At 34.8% G+C, this 26,745-nt stretch overlaps 1 protein-coding gene across 1 annotated transcript in view; it reads left to right on the top strand.

The window, feature by feature from the left end:
• The window catches only part of LOC131075843 (MADS-box transcription factor 23-like), a 97,309-nt gene that overhangs the window by 51,186 nt on the left and 19,378 nt on the right, over positions 1-26,745 (top strand). The window contains exon 2 of the mRNA XM_058012765.1: positions 13,732-13,807. Within this exon, the coding sequence (XP_057868748.1) occupies positions 13,732-13,807 (76 nt within the window). The remainder of the gene's footprint in view (positions 1-13,731; positions 13,808-26,745) is intronic.

Here is a 26,745-nt window from a genome sequence, read left to right as displayed (position 1 = left end):
TAACACATTGCACGCATAAAATAAATGTGTTAGTCTATGTCAGTATTCCCATATAATAATATTTAACCATCATTAAAGGAAATAATGTGTAAACAAAATATACTGAAACTTAAATCAAAGTATAACACATCATAATGTAATGTCTGAAAAAAAAATATTACAATAAAATGTCTCCACTAATATCCACTAAAATAGTCAACTAAAGCCAAAGCATGAATCTACAAAGTCTAAACAAGGGATGGGTATTACATATATATATTCAATAAAAGTGTTAGCCCGAGGTCAATAACACAAATCAAATTAACAACTAATCATGCATAAGAATTAATGCGTAATCAACATTCATTGATACACACATCAAACATAATACATGAATATAACATCACAACATGGTATATCAACCATCCAAGTAAGCCACTAAAAATTCAACCAAGGCCAAACCGGGTTTAAAAGAGTCTGATTAGGGAAGGGGTACTACATTGCAAGAATAAGAAAATCTTAAAAGGTAAAAAAATAGAAAAAGACAGATTGATAAAATCATGCCATTCAAGAGGTATCTGCATTTCGTTTACTAGTTTCTATATATGGTAAAGATAGCCTTCATTCTTTTTAAGAGGAACAAACAAAAGACTATGTGATTTAAAATTATTCATCTTACATCAGAATTAGATTCCACGCAAGAGAAAAATAAATTTGATATACATGCAAAGAAATCTAGTAGAAGTCGTATATATTCCTATTTATATTTTTTTAAGTGGTAATTACATAAGGTTATAAATATCATTTTCAAAATATCAAAATTACAAAAAGGTTGTCATTTTTTTTTATTTTCTTTTTCTTTCTTCTTTCTTCTTTCTTCTGGTTGATGTAAGCAGTCCCCAACAACAAAAGAGAGAGCTCCCTGAGTCAATCAAATACATTTTGATTGTCATCGTTGTTCTCATCCTCGAAGTCAAAATCATATGACCACTCGTCCCCTTCAGAGTCCACATTCCTATCAAAGACCAAGACCCTAAATTCTTCAATCCAGCCCATGTTTAGAGTCGAGGCTTGTCTTGGGAGATTTTTGAGAAACTCACATGCAGAGAAGGAATGGTCTTTATGCTCTTCTAGGCACATATTGCATTGCCAACGAAGGGAATCTAGGGTACAACCGCAACTCTCTCTTCAAATTCCTTTAATCAGCCGTGACAGGAAGCCCGACCACATATTGTACATTCCTTAGAATGTGGTCTAGTCTATTAATGAGTTTATATCCAAATAGCCATAGGTCAATTTGGTTATAACAAGCATTGGTTCGCCCAAATCTAGCAAAGACCCAATAAAATGCGACACAATGTCTATGTCCACCCGATACATGTCCTCATTGACAAGGAAATCCTTTTGAAGCACCCACTTCACTACTAAAATGACTAAGTCATTATCCATCCCCAGCTGACGTTAAAGGCAAGCATTGCTAACCCTCCTAAGGAAGGCTTGTTGGACTTTCGATGTTGTCAACCTCACTGGAGTATCCATTTCTCACAACAACAGTTTTCCCTCTCTTAATCTCTTCATAAACAACTTACTTTTGGAATGATCATAGGGTTGATAGAAGCTTTCTTTTATAGACAGGCCAAACTTTTTGCATGAGTCTGCCTTATTCCTATAATTAATTTTAGCAAGAAATCATTCTTAGAAAAAGGCGACACATGATAGCAATCTCAAGCAGGGCAGTTTCCCAAGGCAAATATTACATCGCATGACATCAGCAGTCTCAAGGAGGATAGTTTCCCAAGCCAAATATTGTGTTGTGTGACACTAGGGATGATGCAAATTGTACACATTGGGTAAAGAGAAAATAAACGCATTTAATATTGTATTAGGATATAATATTTATTTGCTCCTTGATGAGTTTTTCTCATTTTATAATTACGAATTTATCCATTTAGAATGTCTTGTCATGTACCATGAATCTTCGTGAATTCTTAGCATAAATTCATATTTAATACTCCTATGAGTTCTTGTCTGGAAAATTAATATATGGTGAAATAAGTGAAAAATCTAAAGGTCACTCTTGCTACCACCTCGGTTCCTAACCTACAAAAGCATCTTTAAGAGGTTTCTTGAAATAATAAAATCAAAAGGGCTAAAGCCCATTTAAAAGAAAAGGAATGAAAAATTTAAAGCATGTGATGCGGATAAATCTATCAGGGCTATAGACGCCTATCTGGAAACAAAGAAATATCTGATAGGAATCAGGGTGATATCCTTGTTGAGGCTATGGACATCTGTCTAGCACCAAGACTCTATACAGTCGGTTATAGGAGGTTAGGTCCATCTACATAGCTTATCCATCTATATACTTTTTCTTTACTCTACTCAAGGAGGAAGGATTAAACACATGCACACACTAAAGCAGTGGAATTATTTGTCCCTAGATATAGAATTCTAATGTGTAAACTTGAATATTATAAAGCTAAAAAAATTATCAAGGTTCTTCTAAACCTTATATTCTAAAGTAGTATTCAATGCTCACATTTCTCTTATCTCTAAGTGCAGGGTTATGTTATCTTTTATTTCATTTGACACAACCTTTGCTTCAGAAATTTTGATCTCCTTGGGATTTTCTCCCTATAGCCCAGTTGCTTTGATCACCATGAGCTAATCTTGCTCTTCTTTTTAGGATGAAATCCATAAGTCTCTTAAGAAAGGTTTGATATACATGGTTAACAACCTTCTAATGTTTAAATTTTTTCTTTGGATTGCAGGATCCCGCATATCCACAAGTAGGTGAAATAAACCTCCGAAGGATTTTCTTGGCAAGCCCACTGCTAAGATCTAATTAGAGATAGCTGTCATGGATTTCAAAAATCCCAATGGATGAGTTATCAAGATCACAGAACTAGAGATTTAGGATTCACCTCCGTAGGTGAAGTTTTCCTCGTGAATCACCAAGAATTATAGATTCATCTACAATAGTTGTCCTTATGACTCCTATTCTCATTCGCAAAGTTGGTGGTGTCCTTTCATTTTTTAGGCAAGGTAGGCTCCATAAGTGCTTAGAAAATAGTTATATCTATTCAAAACTTGGACTCATTTTGGCCCAGTTCTTGTCTACCCACCACGTGTCATCTACAGAGAATCTAAACTATGTTGTGGGTCTTCCCTCAAGAATCCTCACTCGCTTTCCATGTGTCACATCCACGAGGAAGCTTCACTAAAAGGGCCCAAAAGGCCAACGAGTACACAAATATTCCACGTATGTAGCCCATTTCTCCACCTCACTGGGTAACAATTCCTATCCATTAGGATTACAATAGTCATGGAGAAGGAATGATGGAAATAGATACGCAAAAGGATGCATATACATAAATCAAAAAAGTTGTAAGGATTTTTTTAAGTCAAGAAGATCGTGAAAATAATGGAGGTGGTTAGCCTCTCAATCATGGCCAAAGTATAGATGCCTCCCATGCCAAAGATCAAGGATGGATATACAACCTAAAATTCACTAGCACAGAAGTAGCCGATAGTGCCACCTTGTCCTTACTCCCAAAATTCCCACACCGAGCGGGAATGCTCTTCAAAGAGAATTATAAAAGCTCATAGGGGATAAAACAAAGGATTCTGAATTTTTTAAGTTTCTAGGACTGGGCCTCTCAGAGATAGTCTTTTATGAATGTAAAATCTTTAAAAGAAGAATTGCAAGTCTCCCCCCCTTTTTTTATTTTGCATGAATTATGATTTGCATCACAACCTTAGTATCATTTGCAAATTGTTAGACCGTTCCTTTGTCGCCTTTTTGTCATTAAAATGATGTTCTATGTCATTAACAAGGTTATGGTTATTTTTATTAATGGATGTCTAATTTATGTTTCCTTCATTCATTAAATATAGATCATGTGTAATCACTCTTTTAGTTTTATGAAAATCAATTTCGGATGGCATTTGCTTCGCAAGGTGTAAAGGGATTTGTCATTTCAAGGTATCGGGGTTATCAATTTTGTTTGGCCTTTACGGGTGCTTCCCATGGGAGGATTTTAATGTTATGACCTATATCTGAGTTACTTTGTCTATTTCATTTTGTTCCCAACAATGAAGGGTATGTGGTGTATTGTGCTCGATCTGCAAAATAGTTTCCCCTTGCTGAGTGCTTCTAGTCTTTTGTAAAAGCTTTGCATTCATTAAGATTTCCATTCCTTCAAAAGAATTTGGTTTCGATTTTGGTCTTCCTTTTTCCTTTTCCCAAACCCCTTTTTTAAACAAAGATTTGGCTTCTAAAATATCTGAGGTTGTTTCATAGGTTGCATCTAGTCTCACACTTATGAACTTCTCGAACTGCCCTTGGAAAATGGAAAAAGATGATTTTCAGGATCAACACTTACTGAATATGCCAAGAACATGTTTTCCACTAGTATTTTGGATGGTTCCTTGCATGATGATAGTTATAAGGTAAAGGATAAACTTATATTTAATAATGATACGTTATTGTTAGTTCTTGAATCCAAGCTTAAGTTGGAGGTTTTAAAAACATTTCATGATGTTTCTATGGATGTCCACCTTAGATTATATAAGACTTATAGACAAATTAATAAGACATTCCTATGGAAAGGGGATAAAAAAATAAATCCTTAACTATTTCATGAATGTCCAACATCCCAACAAAACAAAAATGAGCATATTTTTGAAGCTGGTTTTCTGTAGATCCTAAATATTCCCACCCATAAATGAGAAAGTATCTCTAAGGACTTCATTATAGGACTTTTTAGGGTGCAAGGGAAGAATCATATTTATGCAGTAGTGGACATATTGATGAAATTTTCTTATTTTTTATATCCTTTCAATAGTGCTTACAATGGTCTGGATGGTAGACTTATTTTTTAGGGAGGTATTTAGGCTTCATGATATTATGTCAAAAAAAAATTGTCAATGACAAGGACATCAAGTTTATGATTTTGTTTTAGTAGGATTTATTTATATTATGTGGGATAGTATTGACTCCTAGAACTATTTACCACCCACAAACAAATGGGACAAATAAAATTGTCAAAAAATGGGTAGAAGAAAACTTGTGCAACTATAATCAAGGCAATAAAAGGAATGGGTAAAGTGCATACATTTGGGGGAGTATTTCTATAACTCCACCTACCACATGACTATCAAGACATCTCCTTTCATCTAATTTCATGGTTATAAATCTCCTAGCTTAATTAATTTTCTTTTTAGAGATAGTAGAGTGCCTAAGGCCAAAGATATATTATACGAGAGTCAAGACATTATGAGATCTCTAAGGGATAACATCTAGAATGCTCATAGTTAATAGGATTTTTATGCAAACCAGCATTATGTTGAGTGTTCATTTGAGGTGAGGGATATGGTTTACTTGCATTTATAGTCTTATAGATAGTCCACTCTAGATAAGAGTGGGTCAAAGAAGTTGAAAGCACATTTTTATGGGCCATTTCAAAGTCCCAAGAGGATTGGAGAGCTAGCATATGAGCTTTAGATATATGAGAGTAGAAAGGTGCATAATATTTTCCACATATCACACCTTACAAAGTGTAATATCCCCTTCTCAGTGAGATGTATTCAGTCATCCATTGGCCTATTCCAGAGACCCGTAGGCTATTTGGAGAGGAGAATTAGGGTTTTCAATTTCTGTGGAGTTCTGCACAAGCTTTTTAGGGTTTTTCATGAGGGAATTCTTCAGTTTTGCTTATGGTTTCCTTCTGGGTTTTCCATAAACTCCAGGGTGGCATAACATGCATTTAATTCTTTGGTGAAGTCAGAACTTACTATTTTTAGTAAGTTAGTGTTTGGTTGTTTGGATGATGCAGTTCTACTAAGCTTTCCAAGCTCTTTCTCTAGGTGCGAAGATCATGTTTTTTGGAACAGTATTTCTTGACTTGCTATTTTTAGTAAGTGGTTGTGTTGAGCATTTCTATTTTTAGCAGTCTCGGATAGGGTCCTAACTCAACACAGTTTAGTGGTCTTCATCGCACAACTTCATCCTTGATTTTGGTATTGATCAGTATTGGAGTTATAAGTTTTTTAATTAAATATTAATTCCTTATCGTAAGGTTTAATATTTAATTCTTTTTATTACTAATTAATTGTGTTGTGGGCGACTTAGGAAAAAATATCTATCTGCCATCAATATTGCCCTTTTCCTAAGGCAATGGTGTAAAAGGTGGCATTGAGGATGATAAAACATTTCATGTTTATATTATTTTTATGTTGCAAGTTGTCACCTAGGAAAAAGTTCAAACTTTGCCAAGGGAGATGGGGAAAGTGGACGCCATGTCTAGTAGAGGACATGAAATGAAATGAAATGAGTTTCAATTGAGTTTGGGCATCATTTGCATTTGAATTTTAGAGGGATAAATCTATAAATATAGGTTCTTGGCCTCTCATTTGTGATCTTGAAGAAATTACACCATTATGCTGCCAGATTGGTGAATGAAATCTGAGCTTCGAAGTGAGCCTTCCTAGCTAAGTGTAGTTTCGTACTTGCAAGATAGTACCTAGTTGTTTTCCATGATCTTTCAGTGATATTAGGGAGTTTTTTGAAGTGTGGGATTGCTGGTTTTGCTGTAGTTTGAGTTTTGGTGTGTTTCCAGACTGCTGGGGACGTCATGGCTGAAGCATACTTTCGTTCATAAGTCTCTATGTGATCTCTCGTTGCTTCTGGACATTGGCTCCTTAGTTTTCTATGTCCTAGGTGATGTTATTTGTAATTTTCCAGTTCTAATCTTTGAGTTTTCAGCTTTATTATGCAAATCGAACTTCCCAGCCTAGGCGTCATTGTTAGTGTGTGTATTTGGAAGCAAGTTGTAGTGGTTGGTATATATAGAGGTCATTTTGCTGATTGTACGTGGTTATTTATGATATATTAGCAGTTTGGGAGTTTTGGGGGGATGTTGGTGTGAGTTGTGAGTGAGTTTTATGCATTTTAGTGTGTCTTGGTGTTGTTGGTTATGCATTTCCAGCTTGTTGTCATAAATTATAGATTTCCAGAAGTTAGCGTTTGGGTGGAAATTTTAATGTGTGAGTAGATTAGTTGATTTGGGTGTGATTTGGGGTGATTTGGGTGAGTTTGGAGAGAGATATGAGCATTTCATAGTTTCTTGAAGATGTTGGTCTGCGTGTTATTGATCCTAGAATTTCATAATCACATGTTGAAGGACCTTTGGGAGTTAGTAATTGTTTGGAGATATTTATCAGCATTGGACAACATTACTTCTCTATTTTATCTCTCTATTTCTATATTGTAAGGTTAAGTAGTAGTACTACTAACCATTTCTGGATTTTAAGCTTTTCCACTGAAAAGTGGAAGAGGCTGGCTTGCTGCCTATATTTTGATATTTGTTGCTTGGTCCTCATACTGCATAAGTGGTTGAGTGATATTTGTTGTAATGATCCTCCCGCTACATAAGCAGTTGAGTTGATCTTGTTTGGTGTGTCAGTCCTCCCGCTGAAATATTGCGGTAGAGTGATTCGTGTTTTGGAGTATTGTTCACTTGGTTGGTTTACCGCCAAGTTTCTTGGTTACCCGCTGGTTAACCAGAAGGGGTTGGCTTGCCGCCCATTATTATATTCAGCACTTCAGTAGATTATCACTAACGATCATTAACGATCCCTTGCTACCGTATGCTCTCACCCGCCCAGTTTGAGCTCTCGGTGATCAAAAAGTGGAAGGGTTACTTTCAACAGTATTGTGATTATATTTCTCTAGCCTTAACAAGTTATTGTGTTTGTTCTGTAAATCTTATTGCAAAAATAAATAAAAAATTAAGGGGAATATTACAGAAAGGTGCTTGGATATAATGTGATTCCCTCTTTAGAGTTGCCTCCTTTGGACGAGGAAGGATAATTGGTGTTGATTCCAGAGGTAGCGATTGATTTCAGGGAGCATACTATATGAAAGAGGACTATCAAGGAGTACTACTAAAGTGGATGAACTTACCAATGCGGGATGCTTCTTGATAGGTTTATTAAGTCTTATAGAATGTATGCTTACAATTTCTTGAAGACGCAAAATTTTGAGCAGGGAGGATTATAACGTTCCCTTTTCACACCTAGTTTGGTTCACTTTTTATTAGCCTATTCTCAAGTTTTCATAGGCTATCTAGAGTTGGTTAGGGGACTCATTATTTTGTGGAGAGCTCATTTTTTTAGTCTCGATATTTTTTAATAGTAGTGCTAATTTTAGTATATGTTATTTTTTATTAAGTGCTATTTTGGGTGCTTGCAATCCACTTCAACTTTCATTTGGCTTCAGTGCAAACCAGTTTCTTTTTTTATGCTTTGGTGAAATTTTCAAAAGGGTGATGGAAATTATATTTAATATAATCACTTAACTATTTTAAAAGTGACCTTTTGACATTTAACTTAAGTATTAAATATTCATAAAATTTATGTACCCAAATTGGACACCTGGGATCATGAGGGAAGACAAAAGTTATTTTCAAAAGATGTTATGGGGGCCTTTTTTGAGGAAATAAAATATTCAAATATTTGAAATGCCCTCATTTTTCCCAACTCTATATATTGGAGTTGGATCTCTCATATTGGCAATCTAAGTTGAATCTACACATACATAGATATTGTCAAAATAAGTTTTAGAGATCTTCCTAGAGTCGTTGAGAATGAAAAACCTTTACAATTTATTTAGTTACAATGGTGAAAGAACCATACTATTTGGTCCATTATTTTTATTGAGTGAATATGCTTGATTTGTTTGAGTTTGGTAATTTGGATTTTACAAGGATGAATATTTATATGGTATTTTGATTTAGACATTTATTTTTTTGGTGGGATTGGTGATATTTAGTTATTTTGAGTATTTTCAAGTTTTGGACTAAAAATATAGTCCTAGCTATACACTTGCAATTATAGGTGGTTCTAGTGGTTCATATCTCCTAGAGTGAAATGTATTTTCTTTTGGTTATTGCTTCATTCTATTTTGTAATAGGATTCATATCTCCAAGTATGTTGTATAAGTGTGAATTTCTTTCAAATATATTACAAGGGTTTATGGTGAGATTTGAGGATAGTAAACTCGTCTCTCTATGAAATTTGGACTAATCAAGAAATTAGAATGTGTTATTAAGGCAACTTGTACTGGAAGACATGGTTTTTTAGGAGACTACCTAGTTTTCCTAATACTTGATAGAAGCAAACATAGATACAACAGTCTTAACTAGAAGTTATTTTACTAGTATCTAGTCCAAGTAGAAGGTTTCCTTTTTATTATATAGTTTTGAGCATATTATGAAGAGTCTTTATATGTTTGGGAAGGATTCTTGACCTATCAATGCTCTTAGAAGTCTATTTTACTTAAGTCACCATGTACTATTTATTATGAGTAAACAACATTTTATGATATATAAAAAATTCGATTAAACTGTTAGACTATAGATCAAAGGTATTTCGGTGAGTAATATATTTTTCATACATTTTGTAATGTTATTTACTTTGAATATAAAAAATTTAGATTATCTTATTATATTTTTCAATGTAATGTATAAGCTTCTAAACAATAAAAGGAGATCAAAATCAAAACATATCAGCAAGCACTTTCAATGACTTGGCAAGTTACCTCAAGAGTGACCAAAAACTATCTCAAAAACAAAAATAAAAATTTAGGGGTGCATGTTATAGGGTAATTTAGAAATCTAATTTTTTTTTGTGAAAAATCATGGATTTTCTATAACAAGATTTTATTTTTATGTATTTTTTTAAATTGTGAAGTTTTTAGCCACAAATCAAAGTTTTTCAGAATTTTTTAAATAAAAATTATGTCTTTTTACCTTTCAACATTTCTTGATAAAATCATATTTTTCATAGAGTGCCTAGATATTTTAAACATTTTTTTTTATGATTTTTACAAAAATATGTCTTTGGTGTCGGTAAGGGTTTCATCAAAAATTAATTTTTTAGTTCTTTGTGAACATTACACTCACAACTATGTCACAAGTTTCACAATTTGTTTTGAAGCTACAACAATGTGAAAAGGGTTTGTTTATAATTATAAATTATGGGATGGATGGCTTCATTAGCCAACATCATGTTGGACAGAGTCAAATGGTTTAGTGGCCAAAAGTACACCACATTAAAGGAACACAAGCTCATGATCTTTGATTAAAGATGCATCGATAAGATCATCCTTGGTATTGACACTTAGCTAGAGGTTACAGATAAAGCCCAAAAATATTTATGTGCATGATGAAGAAGCCATCATACTAATAAATTTATCAATAAAGAATGAAATACTTTTGGAGGTTCAAACATAAAAGCATTTACTAAAATTTTTTAAGAACTTGCAAGATCTACATGATATATCTAATAAAGGTAGGATCTTCTTCCTAAAAAAGTATTATTTCTTCAATCATGATGGATTAAAAAATGTCTTTATAAGAGAAATTGTTGAAGAAAAAATATATTTGTGATCAATTATCAATCATATGTTTCAAGATAGAAGAAGATATGGTGCTCATTATGTTGAAAAAATTACCATGAATTTATGAAAATTTTATTGAGACACTCAATATCCAATCTACCAATATTAACTTAAAGTTCTAAGAGTTGTGCAATAATTTCTTGCACCAAGATAGATGAAAAAATAGTTTGGAATCGGTAGTAGTACATAGAGTATAGAGTAGGAATTTGAACCAAGGATAAGGGAAAAGGAATATGGCATCAAAAGGAAGGACAACGGAATAATGATGATACTTCATAAAATATGGAAATTATCTTGTCACTATTATGGTAAATTTGCCCATATAAAGAAGTACTACAAAAATAACTTGGCTAAGAAGAAATCCAACTTGGGAGGGCCTTTATCAAAGATCCTTGTCAGATATTATCTCTGCTTTTATGGTCAAACAACTAATAAATCAGTCAAAGTCTTCTATGTGGTACATCAATTTTGGAACATCTTGACATTTCATCCATATAAAATATTAGTTCATAGAGTACATGACTTGATTAGATTTAGTGATCTTAGGTGATGGTGAGGAGTACATATTTGTTGGTAGATGAAATGTATAAATATATTCTAGATGAAAAAATATCTTCTTTTCTCAATGTCTACACTATGTATCGATAATGGAGCTAATTTTTTTAGATATATGAGTAATATTATGCATTAGTGTCTCAATTTGGATCCTTTATTTACAAACCAAAATTCTATATAATCAACAATAAATCTAAAAAAACCATTTTTATTGGTATCAAAAATCATGGTTTGCATCAGCTTGTTGATACTAGGTAGATTTAAGAGCATGCATTGGTAGACAAGAGTGCATTTCATATAAGTATACTATGGAATCAATAGTATAGGCACCTCAACTTATCTTACCTCTCTCAATTATCTTGAGAGAATTTGGTAGCAGGATTACCTGACATCCAACAATATGTAGGGTGTTTATAGAGCTTTCCAAGTTGAGAATCAATTGTAGAACTTCTTTTTCAAATGGATAGGCTTGTAGAGCCTCGAGAGTCCTATAGATGGTTCATGCATACATTTTTAGACCAATGAATATGACATTGATCACTGGTTCTAGGTAGTTAATTTTATTTGATGATAATTTTATTAGGAAAATATGGGTGTCTTATTGAAGTCAAAACCAAACATTTTTTGGTTGCAATGAAGCAGGTGTTGAGATGTGTGAAAAGAATACTTGACTTTGGTAATTCATATAGAAAAAGAAAAGATCCCACATGGGTTTCATTAATTGGGCAATATCATATCATGTGTTCGTATTGGGGGGTTTAATATCCTAAAAATGAGGCTACAATATATTGCCTATGGCTGAAAATAGGGGGGTTTTTAATTCGGGCTATGAAAAAATGCAATATTTGGTGCAAATAGGGGGGCTTTTAATTTAGTTTGTGTATTGGGAGGGGGTGGAAAAAAAGGATTCTTGGGAAATACTGTTTGAAAATAGGGGGATTCTTTAGTATGCCATGAACGCACATGATATAACCCAGGTTCACTAAGTGAAGCCCCTGTGAAAGATCCTAGGCTTTTTGAGTTCACAAATTCATATTGGGAAAATTTGTTGATGACAAAAAATACACTTTCGCATATATTTTTAGTCATGGCATATTTAATTTGGATGAACTAGAAAGAAGCAACATACAATAGCTCTTTCCTTTATAGAAGTGGAGTATTGAGGAATAGTAAAACCAATATATGAGGAAGAATGACTCTGAAGGATACTTTTAGACATGAAAATGCGTCAACTAGAGCTTTCACCCTTGTTTTATGACAATCAAGGGGTGTTAATTCTTTTCAATAATCCAATATTCTACGAGTGTGGTAAATATGTGGAGATTCATTGGACCATTTCATCACACAACATGTAGAAAATGAATTGGTGATTATTTAATATTGTCCTTTCAATAATCAAACTACAAACATTCTTACCGAGTCATTGAGTCTTGAATTTTTATTATTTTTTGGATAAGCTTAGTTTAGTTAGTAGGTTGACCATTAAGAGATGTTATTAAAATATAATTAGAATATTTAATATATAATCATAAATTTGGTCTTACGATAGAATTTAGGAATATTCTTTAGTAGTTGTAAGTCTTATCTTATTAGTTGTTGCTCTTATCGTGTTTCGATAAAGTATTTTGTAATCTCATTTAAGGATACTTTTACTCCTTTTTTAATATTAAATATCTTGGTAATAATCTTATGTTATATTGTCATTATAAAACAATTAATGTAGAATTGCAATTATAGAATATAGATAACTTAGTTAAATAGAATATTTATCTATATATTCTATATGGAGAAATATTTATTACTCAAGATGTTGAGAATTAATTTGTCATTATGCCAAAAAAAATGGGTAATTCTCTATATGATTGTGTTTAATCTTATAAATTGAGTATACCTTTCTCAAGTGCACTCATGCCCATGAAAATAATCCCACGCATTAATTGATAGAGAAAAAATCAATGACTATTACAAGTTCACCATAGTTTCTTGCACCTATATTTTTAAGTGTATAGAATATAGATGTACTATTTGAGAATTTTCTAGTGATGGATTTATTCTCCTATAGTTAAGCCCCTAGGAAAACGAATTCAATTTGAAACAATGATTGAAATAATAGGAAGGTGTCCATGTATGCTTGAGATTATGTATATTAATGTACTCTCTTATAATGTTTCTAAAGATGTATATCATGAATTCTCCATGGAAATTCTTTTGTATTATCCTTCTTAGTTTAGTATGATTTTAAAATGAATGATGAATATCCATTATAAGTACATTGCGATAGATCTTAAATTAACATAAACTTGTGTTAGGTCAACTCAGACTAGCTAGTGAAAAAAGGGTGGCAATGTTTAAATTTGAAAATTTTAATTTTTTGATGTACATATGTGGAAATGATTTGGTTCAATTGTATACTTGTAGATCTAAGTTAAGGTGAAAAATGAGAGATCTGGGGATCAAAACCAATTACAAGAGATAAATTATGATGAAGATAGATTAGGATAAATCATGAATTGTGTTATATGCAAGAATATACCACTTGTATGATTTTAGTTGAATAAAAGACAATCTAATATAAATGGATTGAAGTATATAAAAAAAATTATACATACAGTTATTCCAATGTCATTAAATTTTACATAATAAAGAATGATATATGATTTATTTAGTTTAACATTTAATTATTATAGAATTTAGTAAAAATTTATATAATTGACTTATTTCATTATTTGTTTCAGCATGAAAAATATATTGGAGAGGTACAACAAATGCCCAGAAGGACCACAGTCTAGCTTGGTGGAATATGATAATGATGTAAGTTATTTTTCTCTCTTACACATAAATTATAGACATAAAAGCATTATGTGCAGATGATAGGATGTACAAAAATCTCCTACTTCTTTAGTAAGGATATCTTTATTAATATAATATGATCAAATCATAATACTAGAACCCATATTATTTGAAATCAATTATTATAAAATTCTAAATATAGACCTTCAAAGAATCTAAAAAAATATAACTACCTAATTATGTACTTAATGCCAAAATTGATAAAGAATATGTCCACTATGTTGTGTTTTCCCAAGAGGATTATATAAATAATGAGATTTATGCAACTATTTAAGGTTCATTGTGAAAAATATTATGACACTATAAATACTTTTTTAGCTAAAGGTGTGAGATGAATTTGTAAGTGTTTCCTTCTCTAAGGTATCTAAAATATAGAAATATGAGATGATAATAATAACATTGACTTTTTAAAAAGTTGTATGATAACATGTTTTAGAATTCATTCTTTGCAAATACTGGTGAGAATTTAATATAGATTTAGTGGCCACACAAATAGTATTCTATAAATTAAATAATGCTAAAGAGAAAACTTTCAAATAAATTGTACAAACAATAATTTAGAAGGTGGAAATTTCAAAGACCTCTTAATATGGCTCATCATTAAAACAAATGATAGGATAATATAAGAGGTCTCTTTATATGAATATCTTTAATTATAATAATATTATTCTATGTTAAAATTAAGAACAAAATCTTCTCTTTTTCGGCATTTGGATGATGGGTGGCGGTATCACTTCTCTGCGGCTTGCTTTTCCTGCATTAAAACTGTGATAGGTGGGTGCTCTGCGCGGTTTTGGTTGGGGGTGAGAGGCGTGAGAAGTGGTAAAGATGGAGTAGAGCGTGTCCAAACAATGGATGAACTTTTGAAATGGGAGCAAGAGGTGGGAGCAGCGAGAGAAGCGGGAGTGGTGGGAGTGGTGCTGCCAGGGTTATGTCGTTGTGGGAGATAATGATGATGCAGATGTGGCAGATGTTGTTGGGAGAGATGTCACCTCAGGCTGGTGTGTGGATGCTTTGGTGCTGCTCGTTCTGTGGTGGGTATGCTTTGCCTTCTTTTGCAGTGCATGCCCTCTTCATATCTCCCAGTGCCTGATGCAAGGGGCATATTTCTCTGTCGTTCTCTCCTATTTCCCCTGTTCCTGGTGGGTTTTGGTTCTTTTTCTCGTGGGGAGTTGTCTGATGGTTTGTTTGTACCTAGCTATGTTCGTGATGATAGGCATGGTTGTTGGGATCGGATCTGCTTTGTTCTAGGTCCGTGGTGTGTGAGGGGTCCTTCTCATGCTACCAGGATCTTGTTCTTGTGTGTGGTGCTCTTTGCACTGTCTAGTGCTACTTATGTTCTTCTAGAGATTTGGGTGTATGTGAGGCGTTTGGGGATTTATTGCTTAGGTCTTTCTCTAGTTCCCTTATTCTCTTTTGGAAGTCACAGCTATAGTTTGTTGATGTTCTAAGGGGCTAGGTGGGTCTCGATGGCTCTTGTCCTAGCTTCTCAAGTTGGTTCTGCTCATGTTTCCGGGGGGCTGTGTGGAAGCTGCTCTTGCCTTGACTTGGAGATCTTCACGTTTGTTTCTTTGACGGATTCTCTTGATATCCCAGCTTCTTCTATGTCCTTGTGATGGAAATATGATGGTTTCTCTGTTTCTCTTCTCTCCTTGCGTTCCCATGTTTTTCTTGATCTTCCAAGAGAGGTTTTCTTGTTATGGGTTCCTTTGGAATATCTTTGGTTTGTGATCTCTTTGATGATGGGGTCTAGCTTCCTCTATTTATATCTCCCAACTCCTGTGTCTATTTGTGGAGAGGGTTTTGTTGTCCCTTTCCTTCTTGTTTCCTTGGCTTTGGTATTTGTGCTTCATGTTTTGCATCTTTGGGTGGCTCTGGCTTTTCCTATAGAAGTGGTCCTATCTTCTATTAAGGAGGAGATGGATGTGGATAGAGTTGACCTTTCTCCTATTTAGGTGGAGTTGGATGCTACTGGATATGCCTGGAAGTGCTATTGAGGGGTTGATGAAGACCTGCATTTTGGCTATAAGGGAGTTGATGATGGCCTTTTTGCTAACTTTTTTGCTTTATCTCCTATTGAGGAGGAGATCTTGAAAAGAAATTTGTTCACAGTAGTTTTCAATCTCAAGGATAAAGTTGTGGGAGCCTTGATAAAACCCATAGCCAAGGTTGAGGGAGTCTTGTTCCCTATGTTCATGCTTGTTTGCATTCTTTGGAGGTTGGTTTAGGTCTTTTACTTTACCACTAGCTCTTTATTGTTTAATCTTCATTGTTAGGTTGTGGTTGGGCTACTGAATGGCTTTATTGTATCTCATTGTAGTGTTCTATTGAGGGTTCCAGATCTATGAAAAAATCTGAGGGTTTCAGGTCCCTTCAAAACTTGTTGTAAGGGGTTTCGGGTCCCTTCAAAACCTGTTTGTTCCTTAATCAAAAATAGGTAGATTAAAAGGTATTAAAGTTGCTTCTATTCTAGATCCTATCACCCATCAGCAGTTCGTGGACGATACTATAATTTTTGCGGAATCCTACATCTCTGAAGCTAGAGCTAGGAAGAAGATCCTTGATAAGTATGCCAAGATATCTGGTCAACACATTAATTATGAAAAGAGAAAAATATATTTTCTGAATGTCCACCCCGATCTTCAATCTTAAATCACTAAAATCCTAGCCTGCAACATTGCTTCCTTTCCAGACTCCTATATGGGGCTGCCTCTTATTTCTAAAAATCCCACGAATCTTTTTTGGAATGGCATAATTGAGAGGTTTCAGAAAAATCTTTCAAGATGGAAAGGGAAACTTCTAAGTCTGGTTGGTAAAGTCCAATTAGTCAAGACTTGCTTACAGAAAATCCTGGTCTAGTATCTTTCCCTTTTCAAAATACCTAGATGTGTGGCTAACAAAATTGAAAAAATACAAAAACATTTGAACTTTGGAAAAATATGGAAGAAAAATCTTGCATGTCCTTGGTTGCTTGGGATAGAGTGTGCAGCTCCAAAAAAGATGGAGGGCTTGGGATAAGAAAACTTAAACCTTTCAACAAGGCCTTAATTTCTAAAATTGGATGGCAAGTGGTTAAAGGTGTCAAAGACTGGGCCAAAATCTTCAAAGCCAAATATTTAAATAATGCCAATAGAAACACTCTTCTTCTTAACAAAGAGGTACCATCTAGATCCTGCATATGGAACAATATATCTAAAATCGGGTCTATATTACGAAAGGGAGGAAAAAAATTGGTTGGAAATGGAAGGTGTACCAAGTTCTAGGATGATATTTGGTTAAAAGATAAAGCTCTTACCGAGTTGAACTAATTTAGCATGATTAAAAAGGTCCTAATCCAATGTTGTGGCACCTATGTTCATGGTTATCTTTCATCGCAAGGGGATCAAGTCAGATGGAGAAACTTTGTGGATCAATTCAACAACAACAAAAACATCTCTGATGATAACATAAGGCAAATGATGGAGGAGGCTCAGTCCTTAGCCTCTATCTTGAGCAATTGCTCCTTTTTTTTTCTCTCAATTAGAGAAACGAAAATTGCCCAAAATCGCCTGGACTTGGCAAGTCCCGAGTCTTGGTGAGTCCATGGGGCTCGGAATCGGACTCGGTCGAGTTTGGGGTCCAGACTCGCCTGGAATCGGACTCACCTAGACTCACTAAGTCTGGCGAGTCCTGACTCTCAGACTCAACTGGCAGTAATGACATTTTAAGTTTAGAAAAAAAACTTACAATAGGTTTTCAATTGATTTTTTTTGTTTATATTATGATTTTAGCCTAAAAGTGAACTTCATTTCATTCATTTGGCAAAATAGGAGGAGAAAGGTGAGTTGTGAGGAGAAACAAGGGTTCATTGAAAGAAAAACAACAATGAGGAAGCTCAAGATTTCATCCCTAAATCACATTGGGGCTACATTATACTTTCATTTGGTGCATCAAGAGTTGGAAAGGAAGAGTTTGCATCTCATTTCAAGCTTGTTGTAAGAGGTGAGATTTCTTTTTTTCTTTTTTCTTTCCTTTTTTGGTAAGCAAAATTTTTATTGTAATTTGTTTGATTAATTTTCTATTCATTTCATTTGAAAGTTTTACATTTTCTTCCAAAATCTAATGTAGGTAAGCCATAGGGTTTGTAAATTTCTTTTAAAAAAAAAACAGGGTTTGAAATTTTGATCAAACCCTAAATTTCTTTTTTTTCTTAAATTTACAAACCCTACCTTAGTACCTACATTACTTTTTTTTTTTAAATGTACAATTTTTTTTATATTAATTTATGACAATGCACAAATTCTCAAATATTAATTTTTTTTGTATTTGTAATAATGCCTTATTGCAGCAACCTTGAATTTCTTATTTGCCTCAACTTTTACATTACAATCATACAATGTCTACTTCTAAATTCCCAGTTAGAAACAACCCCACTTGGAAATATCATGAAGATTTTCTCAGGCAAAAAAAAGGATAGACAAAGTGTAAATTTTGTCGGCATATGTGGCCATGATGTCGAACCATGCACATTAGCAACTATTGAGGCTACATGTGAGTGTTGTGTGCCACTTGAAGCACTTGAAGAAAAGAAGGAAATGGTGAAGAAGAAAAAGAAGGATTTGGCGGGAATTGGTTGTGTTGGAGGGCCTTCTTTCATGCCTCCATATCTTCCCAGTGCTAGTGCTTTTGCTTTTGCTAATGCTCATGGTCCTGGCACTGCTAGTGGTAGTGGGAGTGTTAGCATCGGTCCTAGAATTCGTAAATCTAGGATGGATTCCTACTTTGAGCCTCGCACAATTCCTGGCTCCCAACTGTCTCTTGAGAGCATGGGTTGGAACAAGGAGGTCCATGACACCGCTAGATTGGCAGTCAGCAGGTTTTGGTACTACTGCACTATTCCATTCCTTGCAGCCAGGTGAATATTTTTTGTTTGATTGTTTTAATATTTATAGTTTGATTCTTTGTTTGATTTTTTGTTGTACATAGTACATACGTATATCATTTAATATATTTGTGACGGGTCTCCTTATTGGTAGGAAATGGTTGATACCATTACCATATGTGGGGTGGGGTTCAAAGCCCCTTTTGAATCTGATTTAAGGGGACCAATTTTGTCAGATTATGTGTGATGTGGAGGGTGAATTACAAGATCAATGCCAAATATGGAGTAGGACAGGTTGCACCATCATGACAGATGCTTGGATAGATAGGAGAAATATAACTCTCCTTAATTTTCTTGTTTCTTCCACAGGTGATTAATTAATTTTAATTTCATTCATTATTTTATTTTTTTTAATTTTTATTTAATTATTTATTGAATGATCATTGATCTTGCTTAATTTTTTAATTTCAGGGGGCACTACTTTCATCAAGTCCATTGATGCCTCCACACACTGCAAAAATGTCACATACTTATGTGAGGCAATAGAGGAGGTGATACATGACGTGGGTGAGGAGAATGTGGTGTAGGTAGTCACTGATAATGCAGCAAATTATGTTATTGCAGGTAGATTTTTGATGGAGAGGCACCCATCTATATTTTGATCTCCATGTGTTGCCCATTGCATTGACCTCATGTTGGAGGATATTGGGAAACTCCCATGGATTAAGAGATGTGTAGAAAGGGCAAAAAATGTTTTCAAATTTGCATATAATCATTCATGGGTGTTAGCTCTTATGAGGCAATACATGGAGCAGAGGGAGTTAGCTCATCCTAGAATCTCTAGGTTTTCCACTAACTTCATTACATTACAGTCCTTGCTTTGGTGTAAGGCAGCTTTGAAATGTATGATTGTTAGTGAGGAGTGGGCTTCCTCATCCTATGTTGCTACCACTATAGGGATAGATATGGCAGATTGCATTTTTTATGAGGGAGGCTTTTGGACCCCTTGTGTTGAGATTGTGAAGGTCATTTTTTAATAAATTCTACAATTTAAGTTTATATTTTATAATTTATTCATTATTTTCTCTTATTTGCTCATTTTTATTAATTACAAAATATTTATAATTTTGTAGTTTGTTAAGCCCTTGGTGGTTCTCCCGCGAGTTGCGGATGGGGAAAATCACGCAATGGGCTACATATATGAGGGCACAGATAGGGCCAAGGAGGCCATCAAATCCATGTATGGAGGATATGAGAGTAGGTATCATACCATTTGTGATATCATTGATAAGAGATGGCATAACCAGCTTCATAAGCCCATCCATGCAACATCATATTATCTTAATCTAGCATTCCATTTCCACCCTATTTTCAAGGTGGATGAGGAGGTTCTTAGTGGGTTGTACTCAATCATAGAGCGGATGGCACCTGCTGGTTGTACTACCAAAATTATGCGAGAGATGCGGTTATTTTATAGTGCTCAAGGGGAGAACTTCTCTCATCCTATCTGCAAATAAAGTAGGACAACTATGATTCCAGGTAAAAATACATTCTAAGGCATAATTTTAATTTTATTATATATTGTTAAATGAGAGTCGAGAGTGAGACTGATTTTTTTATTTTTCTCATTTCAGATAATTGGTGGAACTATTTTAGCCTAAAAACACCAAATATTCATAAGTTGGCCATTCGCATTTTGAGCCAACCATGCAACACATCTGGTTGTGAGTGCAATTGGAGTATGTTTGAGCATATACACTCCAAGAGGCGCAATAGATTATATGTGGAGAAGTTGAACGATCTTGTCTTTGATTCTAAAGCCAAGTGGACCACTAAGGCTACATAACCTGTCTTTAATGATGACGACATTGATTGGGTCGACCAGGCAGATAGAGAGGATAAGGTTGTAGCCATGGTAGAGGAGGGGCAGAGAGCACGAGCAGAGACAACAAATCCAAAGGTAGACACATATATTTATATACCTGTTGTTGGTGAGGATGGCATGGTGTCACAGGCAAAGGCTATGGTTGTCAAATCATCCAGGACCTACCTTAGATGCCTATAGGAGGGATACAAGATCCTTTAAGCCATAAGCTTGTAGTTGTTTTTACTTTTGATATTTATATGAAACATTTGATCATATGATGACATGGATATTTTATTCCATAAGTTTTGTAATATTGTATACATTTGACAATATTTATATATCTATGTTTGTTATTTCCTTTAGCTACAACTTGTGTTTATACTTATGTGATTGATCTATACTTGTGTATGTAATTAAATTAGCTTCTATTTGATGATGTTATTGTGTCTTTAAGGTGTATTTAATAAAGGGTGCATGAAACAAGTTTTAAATCTTTAAAAATCTCTAAATTTCTTGAGTTTTTCACTTTGTCGAGTCTAGTCGAGTTTGAGCGGATTTTTTTTTGTTGAGTCCGAGTCCCGAGTCAAGTCGGCCTTACCAAGTCTGAGTCCCATTTCTATGCTCTCAATAGAGAGGATGAATGGATATGGTGTCATAATCCCTCAAGTGCATTCTTAGTTAAATCTGCTTACAAGGCTATTGAGGAAGATCCAAATGAGCAATTCAATTGGAACATGATATGGGTTAAAGGCCTAATCCCAAAAATTAATTGTTGCTGGTGGGTTACTCCCCATGGTAAAATTCTGACAATAGATAATCTGAATAAAAGAGGCTTCTCTCTTGTCAACAAGTATTCTCTTTGCTGCAAGGATCTTGAAAGTATATATCATATTTTTCTACATTGCCAATTCACAAAGGAGATTTAGGAGGATTTTCTGGTTGATTTTATGATAATGTGGACCTTTCCATAGAGTATGAAGGACTTAATGGAGCAATGGAATCACAATCCTTTTACACGTCCAATTATTAGGAACTCGTAGTCTCAAATTCCCCCTTTTATTGCATGGAATATTTGGAAGGAGTGTAACAATAGGATATTAAGAGAGGAAGCTCGAAACATTAAAGCATTGTTCCATACAATAAAATAGAAGATTAAAGAGAATGTGAATGTTTCTTCCTTCAGCCCTTCTAGGGTAATGTCGAGCCTATTGGACTTAAGAATGAAACAATGATGGGGCATAACTCATAATCTCCTTAACCTGAATTGGATTAAATTGATAAGAAAAGATTGTCATTGGACCCCTCTGGATGATGGATGTATCAAATGCAATTTTGATGGATGATCTAAGGGAAACCCTGGTTTATTAGGAGCGGAAGGCATTATCAAAAATAGCAGGCGACATTTGATAGAAGGGTATTGTATGAATCTAGGAAGAGGATCTAATAACAGGTCAGAGGCAATCATTGCTTGGCAAGGGCTTAGGTGCCTCTATAATTTAAATTGTCAAAATGTCATCTTGTAACGTGACTCCAAACTTATAGTGGATTGCTTGAATGGAAAGATAAATATACCCTGGAAAATCAAAAATGTTGTGGAAGAAAGTAAAAGGTTGATGGGCTTCTTTTCCAAAATTAAGATCCAACATATTTTTGAGGGGAATAATGTGGCTGATGAAGCTACTAATCAAGGATTAAATCATAATGAATGGTTTTTCTTCAATTATCTACAAAGCCCTACTGGGCTAAAAATAAAATTGAAGGAAAGGACTAAGTCATTTCTGACGAACTCGATCTCCTATCTCCTATATTAGTATTAATGAGAAATAATATGGATGTTTTTATTTTTATTGTCATGAGAATGGGCACCAATTTTTTTTTAATTCAAATCATGGAGATGACATTGATGCTGACCTGGTTGGTGTTGTGGGGGTTGTGTTGGAGTCCCACTAGGACTTATGGTGGAGCAAAAGATTTTAATTTCATTTATGATGTCAATGGTACAGAGCAGTCATTTTACCACTTGGCCTTAATTACTAAGGATGAGGAAATAATTAGATGGAAAAATGGCGGTTGTATCTCACAGATTGGAAAGTGTTTTCATAATATGAGATGTCTTCTCATTTGTGTGGGCAATAGTGAAGATCATTTTAAAAATTATCTTTTTGGTAACTATTCGTCCTTTGGTGGGGTTAGCATTACGAGTTGTGGGCTCTCTCTATGTTGCTTTCAAATCTTTTACAAAGTGATTGTGTTTATGTTTATCGACATGGGGGGTTCATTGAAGAAGTCGAAGCCAAGAAGTTGCAAAGAGCTCCAAAAAATTGAAGTGTGGGACCTTTTCTCTAGAGCAGGGATGACACCTTTTTTCCTTGCCATGAAAGGCTATAATAGAGCGCTCTCATCGACATTCTGCACCTCTTGGCATAATGGTGAAGTTTCAACTAGTAGAATCTCCTTTGTCATCTCACCGAAGCTAATTACAGAGGTGACTGGGTTAATGAATGAGGGAAATAAAGTCAATAAAAGAACTCTAGCGACTACAAAAACTATCTGAAGAAGTTTTTTGAGAAGGGCAAAAAGCCGGTTGTGGTGCAAAATGGGTACGATCGCTCAGTCATCCCTAAACCCTATGTAATTGTTAGTTGTTTTTTTATGAAATATTTTACTTTAGAGGGTTGATTCACCATTGTGCATGGATACCATTTCCCTATTCTGAACCACATAAGGCATGGTGAGAGAATTAATTTTCCAGATTATCTTTTCACTTCACTATCTGCTAGCATTTCGAAGGGGGATACCCCGCCGCTCCACCAAGAGATTATTTATGTCCTATATAAGTATTTGTTTGACCACAACCCTCATTGTAGCCATTTGTTAACCCTCCCAGGGAATTATGAGCAAAGAAAGGAGGCCCAATGCTCATCTATGAGAATTGAGCCCATAGAAACTAACCCTCTACCTTCAAATAAGATACCCATGTTTCCAAATCTAAAGGTAAAAAGCCCTCTATCGAGTTGGAACCAGAAGCCCTAGAAATTGCCTTGTTCCAGACTAATCCTGAAAAAAGAAAAATTGGAACCCCAAAAAACTATTGGCAATATGCTGAAATTGTTTATGTGTTGTCATTAATGTCAACATTGTGCTCCGGTTGGATATGGTTCTTTACCAGTTGGTTACTGCTATCCCGGTTGGTTCATGATTTGGTGCTCCAGAAGCTATCTCTTATGTTCTGGATTACCGGTTGATATTTCTTGGTACCGGTTGGCTTTGTCGGTTGGTGATATTCGATGATTTGATTAAGTGATTTTGGTCTGTCTTATAGAAATGGTTCCTAACATGTTGAAGGCATTTTTGATCGTGTCCTAATTGTTTGGTGGCTTCACATTGGCTGGCCTGATGATTTGGTGATCCTATTTGGATCCAGTTGGTTATTTTGTGTTATTTGCACTGAGGGTTTCTATCGGTTGGTGAAATGTGTTGATATAGGTCTTAGCGGAATTTTCGGCAGATATAATTGTTTGGGAATTTGAATTAGGTCCATGGTATGTAATGTAAATCATAATATTGGTCTGGTGGTATCGCGTGATGAAGTTTTTGTAATTATGGTTTATGGTTTAGCCAACCTTGTTATCAAGGTTGATGATCTGTATTTATAGGCGACTTATTCATGTAATTTATAGAGGATGGTATGGCATGGGATATCGATATGGTTATATCTGCATTATCAGAGAGAGGTAATTATGCGAACAAAGATATATCATTCAGTGAAGGGTTGTGAAGGATTTAGAGTTGCAAGCAGACATGTGTGCTTAACCAGAACTATATCAAGCATTAGGAGATGCTATTTTCACAGTTTATTTTCTTCGGATTGTATTCCGATGTTTATGTAAGTCTGTGAGACTTCCCTTTTGTGATGACCAGTGAGCTCTAGGCGGTTGGCCTGATTGCAAGTGCAATCCCCATTGTAATTATTTCACATACTACTGTAGAAGTATTATCTGATGGTGGGTAGCATTTTCCACCATGGTTTTTCCCTTTACCGGGTTTTCCACGTCAAAATATTGGTGTTGTGTGTTTTGTGCTTTCATGCTTTATCTTTCACTGTGATGTTTAAATTGTGCTCTAGTAAATGGTTATAATCTGCATTAATTGTTTAACTTGTGGAAAACTGATTCACCCCCCCCCCCTCTCAGTTTTCCTCTAGTATCGGAGATTCTAACGATTGGTATCAGAGCGTCTAACAAAAACATCCTGACTAAGGCTAGAAAGACTGAAAATGATTATAGCAAGAAGAAAATTACAATTGACCTATATTTGTGATTCTGAAGTGGACAAAGATAACCTGAATGAAAAGGAGAAGCAGGAGGGTAGCTCTGGTGAAAGAAGGTCACCTCATCTACTTGTCAAAGACAAAAAAAGAAAAAATTGAAGCCAGAGATGTTTCTCCTAAATTGGAGGAGGTTTTTACCCCTAGCGATGATGAGAGCTCCTTTAGTGAGGAGGTAGAGGATGAGGAATTTCAGGTGGAAGAGGAGGAACAAAGGGAGGACCGTAAGGAGGATTCAAAGGATTTGAGTAGTTCCCTGAAGGACAAGGCTGATTTGGAACATAACTCCCTGCCTCAAAACACTTTTGAGGATGTGGAAATGGTGCCTTGTTCTTGGGACTCTCCTACTAATAAGGAGAATTCTAGTGCCAAAAAATAGAAAAACCAGATAATTGACCTACAGGTTAAGGTCATGAACCTTGAAGGGAAGGTGGAGGAATACAAGCAGTGACATCAGCTAATGGGGGAGGCCCTAAACTCTCTATGTACTATTATTGATGGAATTATGCGGAAAGTGGCTGTGGGGTTTGTCTCAGGACAGAGCGGGATGAAGAAAAAAGAAAAAAAGATGAAGAAATATGTCAATGGGAAAGAGGAGGAGCAAAAAGAGGACACATTGTACCTTTAGATCTGGAAGGAACGGATGCAGCAGCTTGTGCGAGACTGGAACCTCATCAAGGATAACTAGGGTATTGTTGGGTTGGTGCTTTTTTTGGTCATGGTAATATGGGATGATCCTTTTCTTCCTCTTAGCTATGCCATTTTATTACAAAGTGTATCTTGTTGTCAACTCCTCTTTGATGTCATGATGCCTACAAAAATTCACAAATTCATTGGAGGTATACTCTACCCCTTTATTCGACATTAGGATATTGACGAAGTGTCCACTATCCTTAGATTGGGCCTTAAACACGTTAAACTACTCAAAGACTTCAAACTTATACCTCAAGAAGTAGACCCATGTCTTCCAACTATAAACATAAATAAAGGTCATGAATTATTGACTCTTTCCTATTGTCAAAATTTACATAAGGCCACACAAATCTATGTGTACTAGATCTAATGGTGCTCTTGCCCTTCTAGAGTTCCCCAATTAAAATGGTTGTTTATGCTACTTGCCTAAAATGCAAGATTTGCATCTACCACTTGGCTCCACTATGGTTGGTAAACCCCTAACCATGCATTTCTTTGACAAAAAACCCAATCCAAGTGTCCATACTTTAGTTGTCATGGTTTGGAGGGGACTTGAATGACCTTCTTGAAGACTGATTATTATTGTACTATTGTACATTTCTCATGCTTAGGAGGAGCAACTGTACAAACTAAACTCATACAGTATTTTGTATTCTCAAGGAAAAAATCATATTATTTTTCATTGGAACTACTGCTACCATGTTGTTACTCTCATTCTTATCAAATATGATGCATTCATGTTTCTCTATCTGTATTTGTAACCTCTTTGAACCATTTGTCTAGCACTTAAAGGATTGTGCTTAATCCTTGAGATAAAATAGACACTCGCAATCTCTTTTTTGTCACCATTATTAATATGGATCATAATAGACACTTTTAGCACAATTAAATCTATTTCATTATTCCCCATTTTAATATAAAATTTGACACTCTTGTCAATAAATGCAAATAAACTCTCATCATGAATCATGTGGTTGCTACATCTATTCTCCAAAATACTACACTTTATCACTTCCCACTTCACCATTATTTTTTACTGATCAACTTTTGCTACCTTTTCATCAACCACATTTGCACTTTCCTTTGATCGGTCATGTTAATTTTTCCTGCACTAACTTTCATAATGACCATATTTGTGGCAATAATAGTAC

This window comes from Cryptomeria japonica, chromosome 10, assembly GCF_030272615.1.
Source record: "Cryptomeria japonica chromosome 10, Sugi_1.0, whole genome shotgun sequence".
NCBI classification, from domain to species: Eukaryota; Viridiplantae; Streptophyta; class Pinopsida; order Cupressales; family Cupressaceae; genus Cryptomeria; species Cryptomeria japonica.
This window is presented reverse-complemented; position numbering and strand designations above follow the sequence as displayed.